A 19,428-nucleotide genomic window follows, 5' to 3' on the forward strand; every position below is an offset into this window, starting at 1 on the left:
GTGAAAGTGTTTCTTACACTGTTCAAACCGGCGATCACGTGACCGTCAGGTGCCCACTGCCAAGGCAAAGCTGCAGGGTCCTAGCAGACCCAGATCAGCTCTGTTAGTCACTACTGTCACTACAGGGGGATGTTTTTCCCTGTAATATGTGCTCCTAGGGATGCCCCAGCTACAGTAAAAAAGTGTGAAATTGAAAAAAAAAATACAATGTGAATGACCCTCAGAGGTCTTATATGACATCTTAGAGAACATAAATGTTAAAAAATAAATAAAATAAAAATCTATACAAAAAAAAGACCCACTGCCGACGCCAACCAAAACCGTCACTACATGCACCCTGTAATCCAAAACTACCAATATATCAAATCGTCCGAAACAACATAAGGAACCCATTCCCATACTTTATTTTAGCATAAGTATACTAATTTAAAAAATAAACAACTATAAAAAACAACCCATTATTTTAGCTTTTTACCTATTATAAAACTAAAAAATGGAAAAGAAAAGTCAGTGAAAAAAGATATAAAACAATAGCCCTATACGTCACGGGAAAAAAAACGCAGCAAAAATTATTTTGGTAGCTGAAGAAAAAAAATAGGGCAGTAAAACCACCACATCCCTAAAAATAGGTACAAAACGCCCTGGAGCATAAATGGTTAATAAAGTAACAAGTGATACTTCCTCTTTAAAGGAGATGTCCCGAGGCAGCAAGTGGGTCTATACACTTCTGTATGGCCATAATAATGCACTTTGTAATGTACATTGTGCATTAATTATGAGCCATACAGAAGTTATAAAAAGTTTTATACTTACCTGCTCCGTTGCTAGCGTCCTCGTCTCCATGGAGCCGACTAATTTTTGGCCTCCGATGGCCAAATTAGCCGCGCTTGCGCAGTCCGGGTCTTCTGCAGTCTTCTATGGGGCTCCGTGTAGCTCCGTGTAGCTCCGCCCCGTCACGTGCCGATTCCAGCCAATCAGGAGGCTGGAATCGGCAGTGGACCGCACAGAAGAGCTGCGGTCCACGGAGGAAGAGGCCATCTTCAGCGGTGAGTAGAGAAGTCACCGGAGCGCGGGGATTAAGGTAAGCGCTCCGGTGAGCTTTCTTTACCTCCCTGCATCGGGGTTGTCTCGCGCCGAACGGGGGGGGGGTTGAAAAAAAAAAAAACCCGTTTCGGCGCGGGACAACCCCTTTAAGTGACAAAAGTTCAGTAGTTTACTCTTCATGTTCAGTAAGTATGTTTTTCATCTGAAGCCAAGACTTGGGTGTTTTATTCTTCTATTCTAGGTGAGTAAGCAGGATTTCTGCTTTACTGGGCAGCGCTCGGCTCATTTTATTCAGCTTGTTATGGAAAATGTATGATTGCGTTGTTTGGCATCCATAATGGCTTCCTTGGGTTGTGCTCTGGTTTAGCACAGTACACAGATATACAGAATGATTTACTATTTACGGGATAATGCTTAAGAAATTATCTTCTTCATCTTGCTTTGTCTTTTCTCCGCTTTCCGAAATTATTCTGTCCCATTACTTATATTGGTTTCACCTTGGCAAGAAAATTCTTTATATATATATATATATATATATAGATATTTTTAAATTGTACTCTATTTGCTTGAGCCACTGACTGGGCATTTTTTTGCCCACTGTAATCTGGCATTCCCAGTACAAATTGCTGAATGCACAGTGGAGAAGCCATTTGTTCTGTGGGTAATGATGCTCTGCTTCTTTCACCGGAGCATGTAAGGACTATCTGCAAAGCCTTCGACTTGATTTGCTATTTTCAGCCTCCTTCTGCAAATTCTCCTTGACTTCTTGTGCGTTTTTAAAACGTATTCTTAAGAGAGGAAAGGCAAGAAAAATAGTGGCTTATAATGTGCAGATTCATAATATTTGACATTGTAAGTTTCTATTGTAGAGGAGGATGGAACATGCTTTGGACGATCTCTTTTTGTTAAAAATGAGCTGATCACCAACATCTCTGCAATCAGCTATAATCTGTCACAGGTGGTGGTATCATGACACAGATTCAGGATACGATGCAGCAGAAGGAGTTACAAAATGTACAATATTTCTTTATGGACAAAGAAATGAAATGAGTAATGTTATACTCATTGTCAAAAAAATCAAACACCTAGAAGGAGTTGTCGTTTTGCTGCAAAACTTGGCATGCAGTTCCATCTCAGATGAAAATGCAAATGATCAGAGTTGTAGCATGATTAGATGAAAAGTCTTGCACCTGAGACCCTAAAAGTGGACATCGCTAACTACAGCTAATTAGATCTTAGGATCAATAATTATTTGTGCACAACCGGAAACAATGCAGACAAAACCATAGCAATAAGACAGTTCAAAGATCAGGCCTGCTGAATGGGAATGCAAATCAAACAATCCATTCTTTAAGGGGTTCATGCCATACTACTAGCAACATAATCTACTTGAAACACAGCATTCAAACTCAAGCCAATATGTCGCTATTGTGTAGGCTTCCGTTCCTGTGGCAGTATCTCAGTTTGTAACTGCAAGCATAAGAGCAGTTCAAGTCCTATTGCCAGATTGAGGCTGGCCTCAGTTACGATTCCATTGTTCAGGAGTCACTGCTAAAGTAACGTCCTGCAGCACCTGAGGCATAAGGCACGACACTGAGGAGCTGGCGGGGTAGAGATGGCACTTGTCACAGTGGCTTTACCAAACTCCTCCCCAAAGGGATGCGTATGGCCTGAGCTGGGACAGCCGTTACCTGTATAGATGTGTAGTGGAATAACTTTCACACATCAGTGCAGGAATAACAGTTGAGCAAGGTCAGGGAGGGGAACACAGGATGATACTGGGCCTACAGTCCTAGTTATCTGTAAGGCTCTGCTTCTGGACAGACATACTCAGTGACACAGGATGACACCAGACCTACAGGCTGAGTTCTCTGTAAGGCTCCACTCCTGGACAGACATACTGGACGTGGAAAGAACACTTCGCTGACATTCACTTGTAGACAGAACACTTGAACGGCGGGCTCCTTACTTCCACTCACTCAAGGTAGGGGTCCAGGGATGGAGACATCAGAATACCTCTCCTCAATTTCCATTCTTCACCACATGAGGGTTGAAGGTATCCTCATGTGGCCGGCACTCTCGCTCCACACTCCACTATTGAAGCAATGGAATTCAGACTCCTCTCTCTCCTCTCGCAATCACATATATATCATATGACATGACAATTTGTTACATTTTTCAGACATATCCCAACCATTCACAGACCTTAGCCTTTTACATGCTGCAGCTGTGCAATACACATAACTAGAGACAAAACAATATGCACAGTGCATCCACACTGAACACATGACATGTTTGGCAATTATGGAGGGGCCAGATATTTAATACCAACCCAGGCTTATCCCAGGTCCATGGTTCCCTCTTGTCATTGTCGCAGTCCTGTTACCCCAGTGGGATGGGGACTTAGCACAGTCTCTCTTTTACTCTCTTAGGTGGCAGGCAGTCTCTGGTACCTTTGACTTGTACAACCAGCTTCTCTCCCATTTAGGGGCTCAGGCTCATGCTGTTCTTAACTCTTTTGCAGCTGCTCCTCTGCAGACTATTGCACCACTGTCGGCAGGTTCCCCAGCAGCACCTCAAATCTTTTATACAATCCTTGCTCTCTACTGTGGAACTGAAAGAAACTTGTCCTTTCCACATGGTGCTGATAGCACCTATAATGTTCCTGCTCCTGGGGGTGGGGCTTAACCTATTCACTGCTTAGAAGCAGTGTGACATTCTGGTGCCTTATTTGCCACAATCTTCTGCTGTGCGCCTGATTCTGGTGCTCAGCCAATCTCTCCTCTGTGGCCTAATGGGTGGAGCCTAGTGCGGCCTATGCAGCCGTTGGTCAGGGTGGCTGGGAGATGCTATGGTAAGAGAGGGGATAGGGTCATTGCTCCCCCTCTTACAAATCTGTAGAGGAACCTGGGTAACAGGGCACTTGAAAATAGGTTTTGAAAGCCTAAGGGCCCCTGCACACTAGTGTTTTTTTAACGCTGCGATATCGCTGCGCTTTTTTTACGCAAATGTCAATAGGACTTTCTAATGTTAAAAGCGCATCACACAAAAATCGTAAGTTTGTGCTTTGATACCTGTGTTGTTTGCTAAATTATTAGACTTCAAGAAAGTCTTGTAGAATGACGATACGGCTAGATGCAAACTTGGGCAAAAAGAAAAAACGTCCGCGTTACACCCGCAAAAAAAAAAAATTTTTTTTTTCAGAAGTGTGCAACTCCGTGTTGCCTCTGTATTTGGTTGTTGTGTCCATTTTTTTTTTTCTGTGTCATTCGTTTTTTTTACGTTTGGGAAAAAACAACTGGAACAACCCCAATTCTGTTTTTTTTCTGCAGCCGAAAAATAAACGGATGGCACACAGATGGCATCTGAGTTCTGTCCATTGTTTTTTTTTCTCCCCATTGACATCAATGGGCAAGTCTCGTCCGTAAATCAGATCATAGTGCATGCAATGAGTTTTTTCATACAGTCTGTGTGAAAAAACTCGGTAGTGTGAGTTGCCACATAGAACAACATGGACCAGTATGCTGTCCAGGTATTGTTGTATCTTGACGCCACCGGATGGGGTGGGTGTAGCCAAGTGATAGGCTGCTTGACAGGTAACGCCCCCAGTACCTGATTGGCTACACTCACCCCTCTGTGTGCTGGGCTCCTGAGAATGCTTTAGGCCGGCTGTGGTGAGTGATGTTGGGGAAGTGCTTTATCGTTGCCTCCTCCTCTGTCTTCTGTGACGCGTGAAGTGTTGCCGTGAGTAGCGCTGGATGGGTGCTTGGCAGTGCTGTAGCTTCTTGTAGTAAGGCTGCAGCATGTGGGATCCAGGGTCGCCCCCTCTGCAGCCGCGGCGCTGTGGCTTAATGCCTCAGCGTGTGGGATCCAGGGTCGCTCTCTGCAGCGCTGCCGGCGGGCACGGAGGTGCAGTGGCTTCTTGTTGTAACGCTGCGGCCTGTGGGGTCCAGGGCCGGCCTATGCAGTGGTAGCCACAGTGCATGGCGTTCACACTGCAGGGGAAAGGGGAGAGTACCTCACACGGGCGGCACGTTCCTACCGGTGGCAGGGGGGGCGGGGCCCAGATCGGCGGCAACAAAGTTTCTAGCAGCGTGGAAGGACTTTGTGCTGGGATAGAGGGTTAGTGTTAGGGGTTGTTTAACAGATAGGTGTACACGTAAGCCTAACTGTTAAACCACCCGCAACCCCCCATCCTAGTACAAACTTTGCAGCCAATCAGGCACAGGGGGCATCACCTGGCTCTCAATCCATTGGTCAATGTGAAATCCATTAGTCTTATGTTTGGGTTCCAGTGTTTTTAATGGTAAATGCTAAAAAGAAATCCATTCCTTCAAAAATTCAAAGTTGTTAGATAAATGAGTTCAAAATTAACTTTGCAGAAGTTTTTGCAAAAACTAGACAATCCCTTTAAGTCTATATATAATAATAAATATATTATAAGCTTGTTATTGATATTGCTGTATTGTTGTTTATGTTGCAAGTTCTCTTTCCTAGATTACTTCCACATCTGAGGGTCAGTTTAAGGTTTCTCTCTCTCTGCTCCATTTTTGGAGGAGAGAAGCTGAAATAAAAGGGAAAAAACTGATCAATTTTTAAAATCCCATTGAAATCAATGGTGAAAAAAAAATGTTTTTCTTTTTTTATTTTATTTCACTTTCTCTCCTCCACCCTCCTGGGGTGGAGAGATGGAAACCCTGAACTGACCCTAACGCAGGTGTAGAAGCAGCCTTATTTACATTGTTTCACGGTTTGTTTTTTAGGTCCCGTCAGCAGTATTCTGGTGAACCGATATGGCAGCAGACCGGTGGTTATGTTCGGGGGTCTCCTCAGTGGGATTGGCATGATATTAGCCACTTTCAGCACCAGTATTATACAGCTGTACATCTGTATCGGTATCGTAGCAGGTAATAACGTCTTGATTTACTTAACATAATCTCTTCTAACATATGGATTTGTTGCTTGGCTTATGACCGGGCGATCAATGTTTTGATTTGTGAAGTACTTTTTATGATAAGAGAGAGTTGACCAAGGTTATATTGTCATTAGACAAAATGTCATGTAACATTAACATATGACAAAATGGGTCTTTAAAGAAATTAATATTCCCTTTATACATTCCCGAGCCTAATGGAAGGCCATAAATATTACGGCTCCACGGTCAGGTTTATTTTTCATGTAAATGTATTTTTACAATATTAAGGAGACAGGAAGACAATTTGCTAAATTTATTACCGCTCGGCAAAAAGCATAGATTCAGTTGTCGTGTTTCTTAGACTGCCTTATGTAGGAATCATGTAAATGAGCACTATACTTCCAACAAACTGGGGATTATGTAATATCTAATGTGATAACGAGCAAAAGTACAACATTTTATTTACCTAAAATGACATTTTTGTGTTGAAAAATCTATATAAAGTGCTGATCATTAGAGGTCTGACTCCTTTCTAACTTGCGGTCCACTGCTTGTTGTTATGTGAAGTCAGTGTCTATTAGCAGAGACACCAAAATAGACTACAGTATGGGGACAGGAAGGGAGGTAGTCTTGTGCTGACCATAGAAGTCTATGGAGAGGACTGTGGGGAGGAGAAATTGACCAGCATAGTAGGGAGTTCTTTACGGTAAGATTAGTGAGACTGAATGATGGCAAGCTCAATAAAAGAGTACAAGAGGGGCCTGAACGCCTTTCTTGAGTATTACAATATTACATGTTATAGTCACTGATTAGTTCAGAAGGGTCGATGAACCGAGGATTATTCCGATTGCCAGATTAGAGTTGGGAAGGACTTTTTTACCTTAAATAAGAATAACTGGCTTGTACTACATTGGGGGTTTTTGCCTTCCTCTGGATCAACATGGGGGAGGGGATAATAGGCTGAGCTGGATGGACATATGCTTTTTTCAGCCTAACACACTATGTTACTATGAATGACCTAATACTGAGTGTCAGGGCTTCTACCCACTAGCGTTTTTTTAATGCTGTGATAGTGCTGCGTTTTTTAATGCAAATGTCAATGGGACTTTCTAATGTTAAAATCGCATCGCACAAAAATCGCAAGTTTGTGCTTCTGCGATTTTTGTGCGATGCGATTTTAACATTCGAAAGTCCCATTGGCATTTGCATTTAAAAAAAGCAGCAATATCGCAGCGTCAAGTGGGTAGAAGCCCTGACACTCAGTATTGGGCCATTTGCACACAACCGTATTTTAACTCCATATTTGGTCTATGTTTTTCCAGACCGTAATACGACTGCAATGTAAATCTATGTATCTATTTACATGGCCGTCTTTAAAAATGCTGAATGACCTATTTTTATGGGTTTTTGCCTATATGTTGATGTATTGGTATTCTTTTATACAAGGCTTTGTGCACATGCTCTCCCATTCATTTTTTTTATGCAAGTCAATCAGTGTAGTTAGTGGAGGAGTCAGTCAAGTCAGTTAGCAAGTCAGAATCTGCAAGTGAGTGAACCCCACAGACATTGATCGGTCTGTGTGTGGAGAATGGAAGAAGCTGAGCAATTCCCTTCTGCTTGGTCTGGGCCTACCCTACCCAGGATATGCCAGTGCTACCACTAAGCTCCGGGAGAGAAAGGCACCAGAAGCATGTCTGTTGACCGGTAGAGTGTTGGAGGGAGAAACAGAGTCACAGGGAATGGGATCACATAGACAACTGGGACTGTGGATTGTCCGGATTCCCCCGAGAAGACCTCCCTGTCACACCACCTTCTAGAAGTGTGATTTGTGCCAAACTACTGTTATACATTGGGATTTTACTAAAGTTATAGTAAACGGACACTGCCGACCATTAATGTTTTGTCCAGAACATTTCCCCTGTGTGTGGACTACTATATTCAATCGTCAAGATTCACCGCAGAGGATGGAACAGTGGCGTCACGTGTGACATTTGGATTTCAGGTAACCTCCGGTTACTTTAGCCTGTGACATCCTCCAGCAGTAACTTGATCGGATCCCAAGTTACCCCCAGGGGAGGTGATAGTAGAGCCCCGTGACAAGGCCCTTATCTACCCCACTATCTCCTTGACTGTGGGCCCGCTCCTCGGGCGCTGCATAGACTTGTATAGGAGAGTGTGCACAGGACTCTAAAAAGAGTCCGCTTTTCTGCCGGCGCATGGACTTCAGAGAGGGACACCGTGGGAACCAGGAAGTGGGTGAGTATGAAAAATATAGCACCCGGCACTCTGTCACCTCCCTTAACAGCACAATAACTTAGTTTATGGTGACTGGTGACCTTTAAATCATAATTCATTAATCAAGTAATTGACAGAGAACCCATTTTAAGCAGCATTTTATGAAAAAAACATGGATGATGGGACAGTTATTTGAATGTAAATATTTTTAAATTAGAGTCCTTTCTGCCAAAGATGTTAATTTGAGACCCAAAAGACCAACTTCTACGGATAACCGGAAGAAAAGAATTTTGGAGTCTAATTTACAGCAAGTATTTTGTTAGTGACTGAAACTCATTTTAATGACAAGTCAGCAAGAGGAATGCTGAGTAGGAAGCGATCACATCCTAATTAATGCTAGTAAAATGAGATGATAATAAATTAGATTTGTGTCAGTGGAAATTTAATGATGAGATAATAAGGAGCTATAATTGATTATTGCCTAAATGGGTAGTTGGCATTCAACCTAGTGGCTGGCTTTCGACCCAAATTTGCATAACTTGTTACGTTTCATAAATTCCTTGAGTGTCACCCAAAATATATTAATGGCTATTTTTCATAATATAAGATTTGTTACTGAAGGTCCTGAAAGCATTTGAAAGGGAAATTATCTAGCACTTTTCTCTTCTCTACAATACAATAGAATAGTTTAGGCTGCAAATGCTGCCCGATCTGCAGGCAGCCTGTTACAAAGAGCACACTGCCTCTGACATACATGCTGCTGCACAGGACTCAGTCTGCAGCCTCTCTTGGGCCTTATATGCATCTTTACTTCTCCAGTTTGGAAAGCTCTATATAACCATAAATTATGATAGATGCGATCTGGCCACATATCTTTGTGTGAATGGGAAACATAGTTGGCAGAGCTCATATTCAAGATGGCAGGTAGAATCTTGACTATCGTCTTCTAAAATCCATGTTAGTGGGTGCTAGGATCTATTTCATGTCTATTTTGCTATATGTGCTGGAGTTTTTTTTATAATCCCTTTGGGACCAAGTACATTGATAGCTAAATGTCCACATCAAAATTTCATATTTCCAAACGTTAGTTAGTATTGATCATCGTGAATGGCCGGGCAATAAATTGTGCTGATTTTTGTAAAAGCGGATCGGGTCAACCTGACCAGATTTTTTGCAAAAATCGCCAGAAAATCGCAAAGAGTAAAAGAAAGGTAGGGCTGTTTGTGTTTTCTTTTATGAATGTGGCTCACTTGTTAGCATTTTGGCCTTTCAGTACTGGGATCCTAGGTTTAAATCCCATCAAGGATAACATCTGCATGGACTTTGAAAAGCTCCATCCAGATGTTGCCCTTGGTCAGAGTTGAACCCACAAGTCAAGCTCTGCAAAGCATTTTCAAGTTCCCTTTAAGTTTCCTAAACTATAGTATTGTATTGTAGAGAGGGAAACTTTCTGGGTAAATAGTCTTTTTGATACTTCCAGGACCTTCAGTAATGAAATTACAAAAAAAAATCTTACATTATGAAAAATAGAAACTTATATATTTTGGGTGATACTCAAAGAATTTATGAAAGTCATACAAATTTAGGTTGAATGTCAACCACTAGGTTAAATCACTGAGGAGAACTAAAATTAATTCTTTTATTAAAGGGGTTGTCCCGCGGCAGCAAGTGGGGTTATACACTTCTGTATGGCCATATTAATGCACTTTGTAATATACATCGTGCATTAAATATGAGCCATACAGAAGTTATTCACTTACCTGCTCCGTTGCTGGCGTCCTCGTCTCCATGGTGTCGTCTAGTTTCAGCGTCTAATCGCCGGATTAGACGCGCTTGCGCAGATGGGTCTTTTCCCTTCGGCTCGCTCCGGCAGCAGCGGTGTTCTGGCTCCGCCCCCTTGTATGCGTCATCGTGTAGCTCCGCCCCCGTCACATGTGCCGATTCCAGCCAATCAGGAGGAATTTTCTAACATCTTATGAATTTTCTATCATCTTTGTTCTAACATCTTCCGATGGAAGATGTTAGAACAAAGAAGGATCGGAGACGTTAAATTTCAATGCCCGATCCTTTTTTTTCCTGTGAAGATATGCTGCTGCCAGAGATGTCTGGCTGTGGCTTACCTTCCTATAGACCTTGGAGCATTCATGTGTATGAGATTGCTTGGGGAAACACCTATCAGCCAACAGACATCCTAGCTATGCCACTGGTTCTGGACATTTACAGATATTCAGCTTTGACATACATTATATTATCAAGATTTATTGGGCTGTGGTGTGGGCAATCAGGTAAGTGAAAACCTTATTCAGCAGGAAATTGGAAGCTTTGATATAGCTTGGCTCTTCTTGGTGAAGTTATAATAACACTGTAATGTATTGTATAGACCAGATTGTTTGATGTTCTTTTACTCATTATGACTTTTCTTTACTTTTTAGGGTTTGGTTTCTCTATGAACCTCCAGCCATCAGTTATTGTGGTAGGACAATATTTTCTGAAAAACCGCCCTTTGGCTAATGGCCTCGCAATGGCAGGAAGTCCCGTTGTGCTCTCTACACTTGCTCCTCTAAATCAGTTTTTGTTTGACAACTATGGCTGGAGAGGAAGCTTTCTTATATTGGGGGCCCTACTATTTAACTGTTGTGCTGCAGGGGCTCTCTTCCGACCAATTGGACCCAATACGCCCAAAACCAAAAAAGACAAAGACAAGGCAATCCAAGACGAGGACCCAGAAAAAGTAAACATAAGTCTAGTTGAACCCAGCAAAGTGGTGATACCTGAAGAGAAAGAAAGCTGTATGACTAAATTCACTAGGGCTTTGGACCTGACTTTATTTAAGCACAGAGGTTTCATGATCTATCTCATCGGAAATGTGGTGATGTTTATTGGCTTTTACGCCCCTATAGTGTTTTTGGCTGCTTATGGAAAGCACCTTGGTGTCGATGAATATTCGTCAGCCTTCTTGTTGTCCATACTTGCCATGGTTGATATGATCGCTAGACCAGCCACCGGATTGATTGCCAACACAAAATGGATCAGGCCAAGAGTCCAATACTTTTTCAGCTGTTCCATAATATTTAATGGGATCTGCCACCTCATGTGCCCTCTTGCTACAGGTTACCTTGGTCTTGTTGTCTACTCCGTGTTCTTTGGCTTAGCGTTTGGCATGGTTTGTTCTCAGATCTTTGAAACTCTTATGGATCTTGTCGGAGCAAAACGATTTTCAAGTGCTGTTGGACTGGTCACTATTGTAGAATGTGTCCCACTTCTTCTGGGTCCCCCAATTGGAGGTAATTTTCTTACACTGTATATTCATTTTAATCTCCTTCTTTATATTTTCCGGTCTTAATGTACTGCACGTTTCTTAGGCTCTGTTCACTTCACGTTTCAGCCTACCGAGTATTTCCCAACATACAGTACTGTATAAAAGGTTTATGCAGGTGTGGAAGAAGTGCTGCAACATATTAAAAAGTATTAAAAAAATAAGTTAAAGTCTTACAAACCAATCGAATTCCCCAAAGGTCTTTTTTGACCTTTTTATAGACCGATCATAGAAAAATTAAGTAAAATGTAAAAAATAAATTGCAAAATAACAAAAAATTATAAAAAAAACAATAAACAACTGGCAACAATATACAAAGCCCTATCCTAAAGCAGCACCCCTAACTACAACATGTCATATATCAAGACAACTGTAACACCATTTAATTTTAGTTTTTTTTAATATTACCTCATTAAAAAAATCGATTTAATTGGGAAAATCACATTTCACTTTATTTTCATAAAATAAAATGCCAGTATTGCTTAAATGGATATTTCAGGATTTTTTAACATTTTTTTCTATTGATGATCTGCAGATCATCTATATATGGTCGGCAGAAACCCACTACTCGGACCCCCGTTAAACAGTTGATTCCCAGGACCGCTGTCACTGTGGTCAGAACAGGAAATGCTGCCCATAACGCAGCAGCATGGGTTAGTATTGTGGACTCAGCACCTATTGAATTTAATGGGAACTGCGCCTGCGATGTTGGTCATCAATAGAAAAAGTACAAAAGCCCCGGATTACCTTTTTAAAAAAAATTAAAAAAAAACAACTGACATTTGTTAATGGTTATAAAATAAGGCCCTATTTGAAACAGAAAAAATGATACAACAATCACTTCAATAACCTAAAAAGCTTTTTAAAAATTATGGCTGTTTGACCAGTAGGGGCAAAAAATCTGAAAAAGTTTACTGATTATTAAGATCCAAAACAGAGGGTGTATTAGAAGCTTAAAGGGGTGTTTCCATCTTCAAGAGGAATATGCCATAAATATCTGATAGATGATGATCTCACCCCTAGAATCCGCATTTACTTCTGGAATGGGGGTCCCCTTATCCAGCACATCTCCTTAGCCACCAATGGCTGGTAATTAGGGAAGCAGTCAAATTGACTATTCTCTATCTTCCATAGAAATTTGTCTGTTTTTATAGTCATGGTCACCAGTGGCCATAGCAATCGTTAACATGACTTTGGCATCGTGATAACTTAATTTACACCATTGCAGTACATTGTAGTTAAGTTATCATAACACATTAAATGTCAAGTTAACGTATGCTACATCTGTAGGTCAACTATTCCTGCCTCCGTCGTGATTGCCTGAGATAGGAATACCCCTTTTAAGCACCTCTACAGAGACCTTTTCATCTAAATTCATGGAGTTCAACAATGTGATCATCTCATATACACTTAGGACATATTAGAAGATCATTTAACTAGTTTTTCTTTTTAAAGGGAAATCTAAAGTTATCCCCTATTCAAAGCATAGGGGATAACTTTGATCAGTGCGGGTCTCGTGCGGAGATGGGGCATAACTTTAGGTTTTAGGAAATCCCTTTTAAGACCAGCATTGTCTGTTGTATAGTCCTAATATTTGTATGTTCTTCTACTTGCAGGCGCTATTGTAGACACCTTTGGAGACTACAAATATATGTTTTTTGAATGCGGGGCCATTTTGGTCGCTGCTGGTCTCTTCCTTTTCGTTGGAAACTTTTACAACTACCGTATGCTAAGGAAAGAGGCAGAAGCGGAAAGCCGTGACCAGAAGGAGGATATAGAAATGAAGGATGAGCAGAATCTGAAAAAACATGACTATGATCAAGTAAGCACTGATGAAAAGGCAAAGAATGACAATGAAGTCTTGCCTGCCAAAGACAATTCAGAAAAATGTGAAGATGTGAATGGTTCAGGTCATCAATGTTAGATACACTTTGGGAAATTTGTAGTTATTTGTAGCTGTGACCTCCATATTGGATATTTCTGTGCTGTGCCTGGTGTTCCACGTGTACTCATCGTACAAACTGCGCACTATTATGTTGTGTCAAGAAGGGGACAAAACCAGAGAAAATGACTCAACCTTGAACAGAGGAGACATAAAATGCAAACCTCGTATGAAGGCAACACATACCAATGCATTACGTGTTATCACAAGTAATCTCACTACAAGGTGGACAAAAGATGCTACAAGGATTCTTAAACCGAACTGCATTAAATAAAAACACTCTTTGTAAAAAAAACAAAAAAAAAAAAACACCTAGCGATTATCATTTTACTGCAAAAGTCTGCATGGAGTTACAGCTTAGGCAGATATACCAATGATTAGAATTTTGGAATTATTAGATTGAATGGTCTTGGCACCTGAGGCCCTAAAAGTACTTCCACCCTTAGCCTATAAATAGGCTCTTTTTTGCTCTTGTGTAGAGCTTGTTGACCACTAGATGCCTCTACGAGAAGAGAGATTTTGCCCCATTACCAGACTTTAACAGGGGGCGCATTATTGTAATGCGAGAAGCTGGACGGTTTCATTAATGAATTGCCCCCCACCTGGGCTGTTCTGACCAGACTGTTAGTAGGTGTTGGGAACAATGGTTGTCTGAGGGCAAGCACACAAGGCGCCCTTGACAGACCACTCGTAGAATGAATTGTCTGGTCATCTGACAATCACAAGCAGCTACAACTGTTTCACTGTCCGCTATCCAGAGACAGATGGCATCATCATTATAGGCCCATTACACTGCCTTTGACACCCACCTATTGTCGCCTTTGTTTGCAGTGGTGTCAGGAGCGATGAAACTACGGAGTGGAACTGGGCTGTCTTCAGCGATGCATCCATGTTTAGTTTGGGCACTGACAATGGCTGTGTTTGTGTCTGGAGACCTCAGGGTGAGCGCCTCAATCCTGCCTTTGCTGTGGAGCCGCACACTGCCCCCACTGCTGGTCTGATGGGGGGGGGGGGGGGCATATGTGTTCCTCTCATGGCGGCTTCCAAGAGGCATTTTCCAGCAGGATAATGCTCAGCCTCACACACAAGGGGGTCACAGGAATGTCCCCACAACATTGTCACCAGATTTATCAACCGTACAATATGTATGGGACCATCTGTGACACCAACTTCAACAGTGTATGGGTTGTAGAGGGTCAGTTACAGCAAATGTAGACCAATATGCTGCAGGATACTGTATGGCACTTGTATGTCTCCGTGCTCTCCCCGTATCACATCTTGTATTCACGTTAGAGGCCGCCTAACAGGGTACTAAAGTCTTCATGCCAGCCCGAATCCCATCTTGCATCCATGCTAGAGGCGGCCAAATAGAGTACTAGAACCTCCATGCCCGCCCATATCACATTTTAAATCCAAGCTAGAGGCGGTACAACAGGATACTAGAGCCTCCATGCCCATCCGTATCACATCTTGTATTCATGTTAGCGCCAACCCAACAGGGTACTAGAGCGTCCACATCCGCCCGTATCACATCTTGTATTCAAGCTAGAGGTGGTACAACAGGGTACTAGAGCCTCCATGCCTACTCATATCACTTCTTGTATCCAAGCTAGAGGTGGAACAACAGGGTACTAGAGCCTCCATGCCCGCCTGTATCACATCTTGTATCCATGCTAGAGGCGGTCCAACAGGGTACTAGAGTCTCCCTTCAAGGGTTCAGTTTTTTACAATAAATTATCCTTTTGCTCTGATACAGTAACTGACTTCTATCAATGTTATAATAACACATAGATAGTTTCATTTGATTCTGACAACTCTTTCAAGGTACTTGTTTTTGGTTTTTTTACAATGAGTGTATATACAGAGTGCAGATATGTGAGATAAAGTAATGATCATTAGGTTTTTTGAAACTTTTTGTTAGTCATCCCTCTAAAGCAGCCAGTCCTAAAATTTCAATGATCTCCTGAAACAAGAAAGTTTAGTGTAAAAGTGTCTAAAAGGGGTTATCCGTAAATCTCTCCTGGGAGCACCTAATTTTAAGCCAGAGTGGAAAGGCAGTCAAAAAGTGGCTCCTGCTCTGGAAAACTCAGGATGACCTTGTTTTCAATTATTTTATTCATTTAAGTGGTCTCTGTGTGATTTCTCCTGGAGTGGCCACTGTAGGTGAGATGTGCACTTATCGATGGCGATAACATCTGATTGGGAGACTACTTTAAGCAATGGAAAAATGCTGCTTTTTGGTGATCAATCATCGGTGGTGAAAAGGCCTTTATATGGACTTTTCAATCTATATAAACAACATGGGTTATGTTAGAGGTAATGGGTGCCTGAAAATTGTCACCTTTCCAAATGTACATTTTCTAAGCCTTGGATTTTATAGAGGTTAACCCATGAAAGAAAGTTATACCCTATCCATTTAATAGGAGATAACTTTCTGTTCGGTGGGGTCCAACTGCTAGGACTTCTGTTGATCCCAAGAAGGAGGGTCTGCTATGTCAATGAATGAACTGAGCTTTTGATGGGTAGTAAATGCTACATCAGTGTGGTTTTGACTTCTGGCACCCTGAATGATTGTCAAAACAGGGTTCACTAGTCCCCTATTTCACCCAGCTACATGTCCAGACTTAGGAGGATGTTGAATGTAGTGACAGTCAAGTATGCCCTTAGCTATTTCCATCAGTGGGGTTATTATGTTAAGGTTACCATGTTCAGACTGTTGTGCCTTACGTCATAAACCCTATGCCTAAGAGGGTTTTTCATTCTCAGGGAAAACATACAACTCACACTTACAGGGGTATTGCCATCTCGGCAAGTTATTCTCTAACCACGCGCGATAACAGGATAGGAGATAATTTGCCGATGGGTGGAGGTCTCACTATTGGGGCCACCACTGATGCAGTGAAATAGAGCCCAGTGAGTCCCAAAATGTTGGCAGAGGTGGCCACTGCACCATTCACTTCAAGCACTCTGAAGTGAATAGGACCCCTGGGGATTGATGAGCACTTGAACTGGGCTATCTCCAGCACTTCCCATTAAGTGAATGGTGTAGTGGTGATCAAGTCCAACCACAACTGGCCAACATATGGGATGCACTGGAGGCAATTTTAGGAATACACCTTTAAACCGAGTAATGTCTAGTAACTCTAGGCCTCATTTATTCAGACCATCTAGATCAGGGGCGTCAAACTCATTTTTACCGAAGGCCACATCAGCCTTATGGTTGCCTTCGAAGGGACGATTGTAATTGTAACATTGTATACTGGTAGTGACTCCCATAGTGGCCACAGAAGTAAGTGATCACCCATAGTGATCACAGTAATAATGGTGGCCCCCGTAGTAATAGGCTCCCCTATAGCAGCACCAGTAGTAATAGGGGTCCACTATAGTGGCCCCAGTAGTTATAGCAATCTCCATAGTGGCCAGACAGCATCCCTACAGGTATTCCACTCACCTGGGCTGCAGCTCTGGTCCAGCAGCTGATTCTGAATCTGTGACTGCTGACCTCTCCTCTCAGCATCCGTGCTGTGTACAGGATGATGCATACACTCCAGGGAGAAGAGGTTAGCGGCCATAGACTTTGCACTGTCACCGCCAGACCAGAGCGGCAGGCTAGGTGAGTGGAACACCTGTAGGAAGCTGTACAGCTGGCAGGCCACATAAAATGAAATGGTGGGCTGGATTCAGCTCTCGGGCCTTGAGTTTGACATGTGTGATCTAGATAAAAATGTCCTTTTTGCTCCTAGCAACCAATCACAGCGGAGTTTTTATTATTCCAGAGTAGTTCAGGGAATGATAGCTGAGCTCTGGTTGGCCGCTATGGCCAACAAGTGCAGATTTTCACTTAGACTGTTTTGATAAAACTATGACGTTACTCATACTTGAAAATGTTTCGTATCTGTGATTTGTAAATTTCTGAATGTAAAAAAATTTCAAACTTGTATAAATGGCAACTCCGGTTTTTCCGGATTATGAAGAAAACCATTGTACAATGAACTACATTAACCTGTTCCAGAGACATTTCTTTTGTTCATACATTCATAATTCATGACAATTGTTTCAACAATGATGGCACCGTACCACAAAATAAATATGTTTGTTTAAAATAGTTTCAGGTGTCCTTGTGTTCCGTTGTACCGTTTCCGTAAAGAGGGTCTTTCTTCTTTACTGACTTGTCTGTTTTAGGAAATAACAATTCTGGAACAACTTTTCCTACAACTCTGCCTTGTGCCGTTCCTCTATTATTCCTTTTGGAAATGTATGAATAAACAGGCAACTGGGTGTTATCAGTTGGGGGGGCGTCTTTACAAAGAATGACCATGCTGAGACACCCCTTTAAGGGGTGTCTGGTTGCCGGACATTTTAAGTATAAGTGCATGTGTGCTAAAAATAATACCAGTGATACTGACCCATCCTACAGCCCCGCGGTCCTTCTGGTCTTTATTGTAAAACAGAAACCACCTGACCACTGCAGCCAATCAGAGGCTGCAACAGTCAGGTGCCATTCTCCTGACATCATGGCTCCCAGCATCTGAGCAGTGAAGCCAGGAGAATGGCACCTGACCACTGCGGCCTCTGATTGGCTGCAGTGGTCAGGTGGTTTCTGTCCCACAACAGGGACCAGGAGGATAGTGGGGGCTGTAGTGCTGGATGGGAGAGGACGAGTAAGTATGTTTAAATACATGTATACCTATAATTAAAAACTCGTTTGGCGACCAAACAGCCCCTTTTAGGGTGCTATTACATGAGTGCTAGCACCTAGCGCTTGCATTGCCTTGCAATTAGCGCTATTACACAAGTGTTAACAGCATGTAACAACGCTAATTGCAGGACTAAGGCATGTGCAGCTCAGCAATTCTTGGCAAAACATGAGCAAGAGTAGTAGCTGCACCCTAAGGCCAGCTTCACATGGGCATAAGCGTAATTGCACGCTCATGAGCATAGTATTTTTGCTAAATGAATTAAGGTTTTTTAGTACACATCGGCGTATTTTACTGTACTTTTTGCTCCCACAAGGTATGTTATAACAAAGATACAAGGATTGAAATGGCTAATTAGTCTTAATTCTTTCCATATGTGTTCCTTTTTCTGCGCAATTACGCAGTGTTTTACGCATCTCCTAGCGTATTGCGCACCCGCCTTTAACCTCTATGGGGCCTTTGGTGTGCAAATATGCAGAAAAATAGAACTGAAATGGGGTCCATTCTCTGCATATTTCATGCAAATATGCCCTTGTGAAGTCGGCCTAACAAGGAGAAAGGCGACGCCCAGTTGTCAATTTATTCATACATTTCTAGGGGAAATAACGGATGAACGAGACAATGCAAAGTTAAAAGAAAAGATGCTCCTATATCTATTTTATGGTTACTTCATTATTTAGTAAAATCAGACATCTCAGTGTAAGGGGTGTTTAACATTTAAAAATCCTTTTTGCAATTAGTGTTGCTCTGTTTCTTTAAGAAAAATGTAAAATGTGCCCCTCATAGGGTAATGTCCTACAGAACACTGTCTCCTTTCAGCCTAACATACTATGTATAATGGTGACTTTGTGGGAGTGAGTCAGTAAGCTATGTAGGAAAAAAGCCTTGTTCTGATGGGGTAGAGGCATAGTGGGGATGAAGTGGAGCAGTAGCGTGACTGCTGCAAGTGAGACACGGAAGCAAAAAGAGAAAAGTTGCTCCCCTGCATTTTGGTAAGAGGCCTACTAGAGAGAGGACTGTAAGAGATGCTCCGAAGTGAGAGAGACAAGACCTATAGTAACCAGTGTGTGATTGTACGCTGATAAGGCATAGTATCTGTTGGACGTCAGCTAGAGAGAGGGAGATGGTCATGACAGAGTATCAGAAAGCTGGAACCTAGAGAGACTGGTGTGAAAAGTAGGGAGAAGGAAGAAGCAAGCTGGGAGAGTGAGAGACTGGTGTGACTTCTGAAGGGCCTACCCCGGTGTGTGTACTCTGCTGCTGCCTGAGACAGGAAGGT

The 19,428-nt window shown here is 42.3% G+C and overlaps 1 protein-coding gene across 1 annotated transcript in view; it reads left to right on the forward strand.

Annotated features, from left to right (window-relative positions):
• LOC136621281 (monocarboxylate transporter 2-like) overlaps nucleotides 1–17,529 on the forward strand; it is an 80,370-nt gene extending 62,841 nt beyond the window's left edge. Inside the window, exons 3-5 of the mRNA XM_066596665.1 lie at nucleotides 5,808–5,951; nucleotides 10,627–11,478; nucleotides 13,127–17,529. Coding sequence (XP_066452762.1) covers nucleotides 5,808–5,951; nucleotides 10,627–11,478; nucleotides 13,127–13,434 — 1,304 coding nt within the window. The 3' untranslated portion in view covers nucleotides 13,435–17,529. The remainder of the gene's footprint in view (nucleotides 1–5,807; nucleotides 5,952–10,626; nucleotides 11,479–13,126) is intronic.
• Nucleotides 17,530–19,428: the final 1,899 nt, after the last annotated feature.

The sequence above is a fragment of the Eleutherodactylus coqui genome, chromosome 3, assembly GCF_035609145.1.
Source record: "Eleutherodactylus coqui strain aEleCoq1 chromosome 3, aEleCoq1.hap1, whole genome shotgun sequence".
Lineage (NCBI taxonomy): Eukaryota > Metazoa > Chordata > Amphibia > Anura > Eleutherodactylidae > Eleutherodactylus > Eleutherodactylus coqui.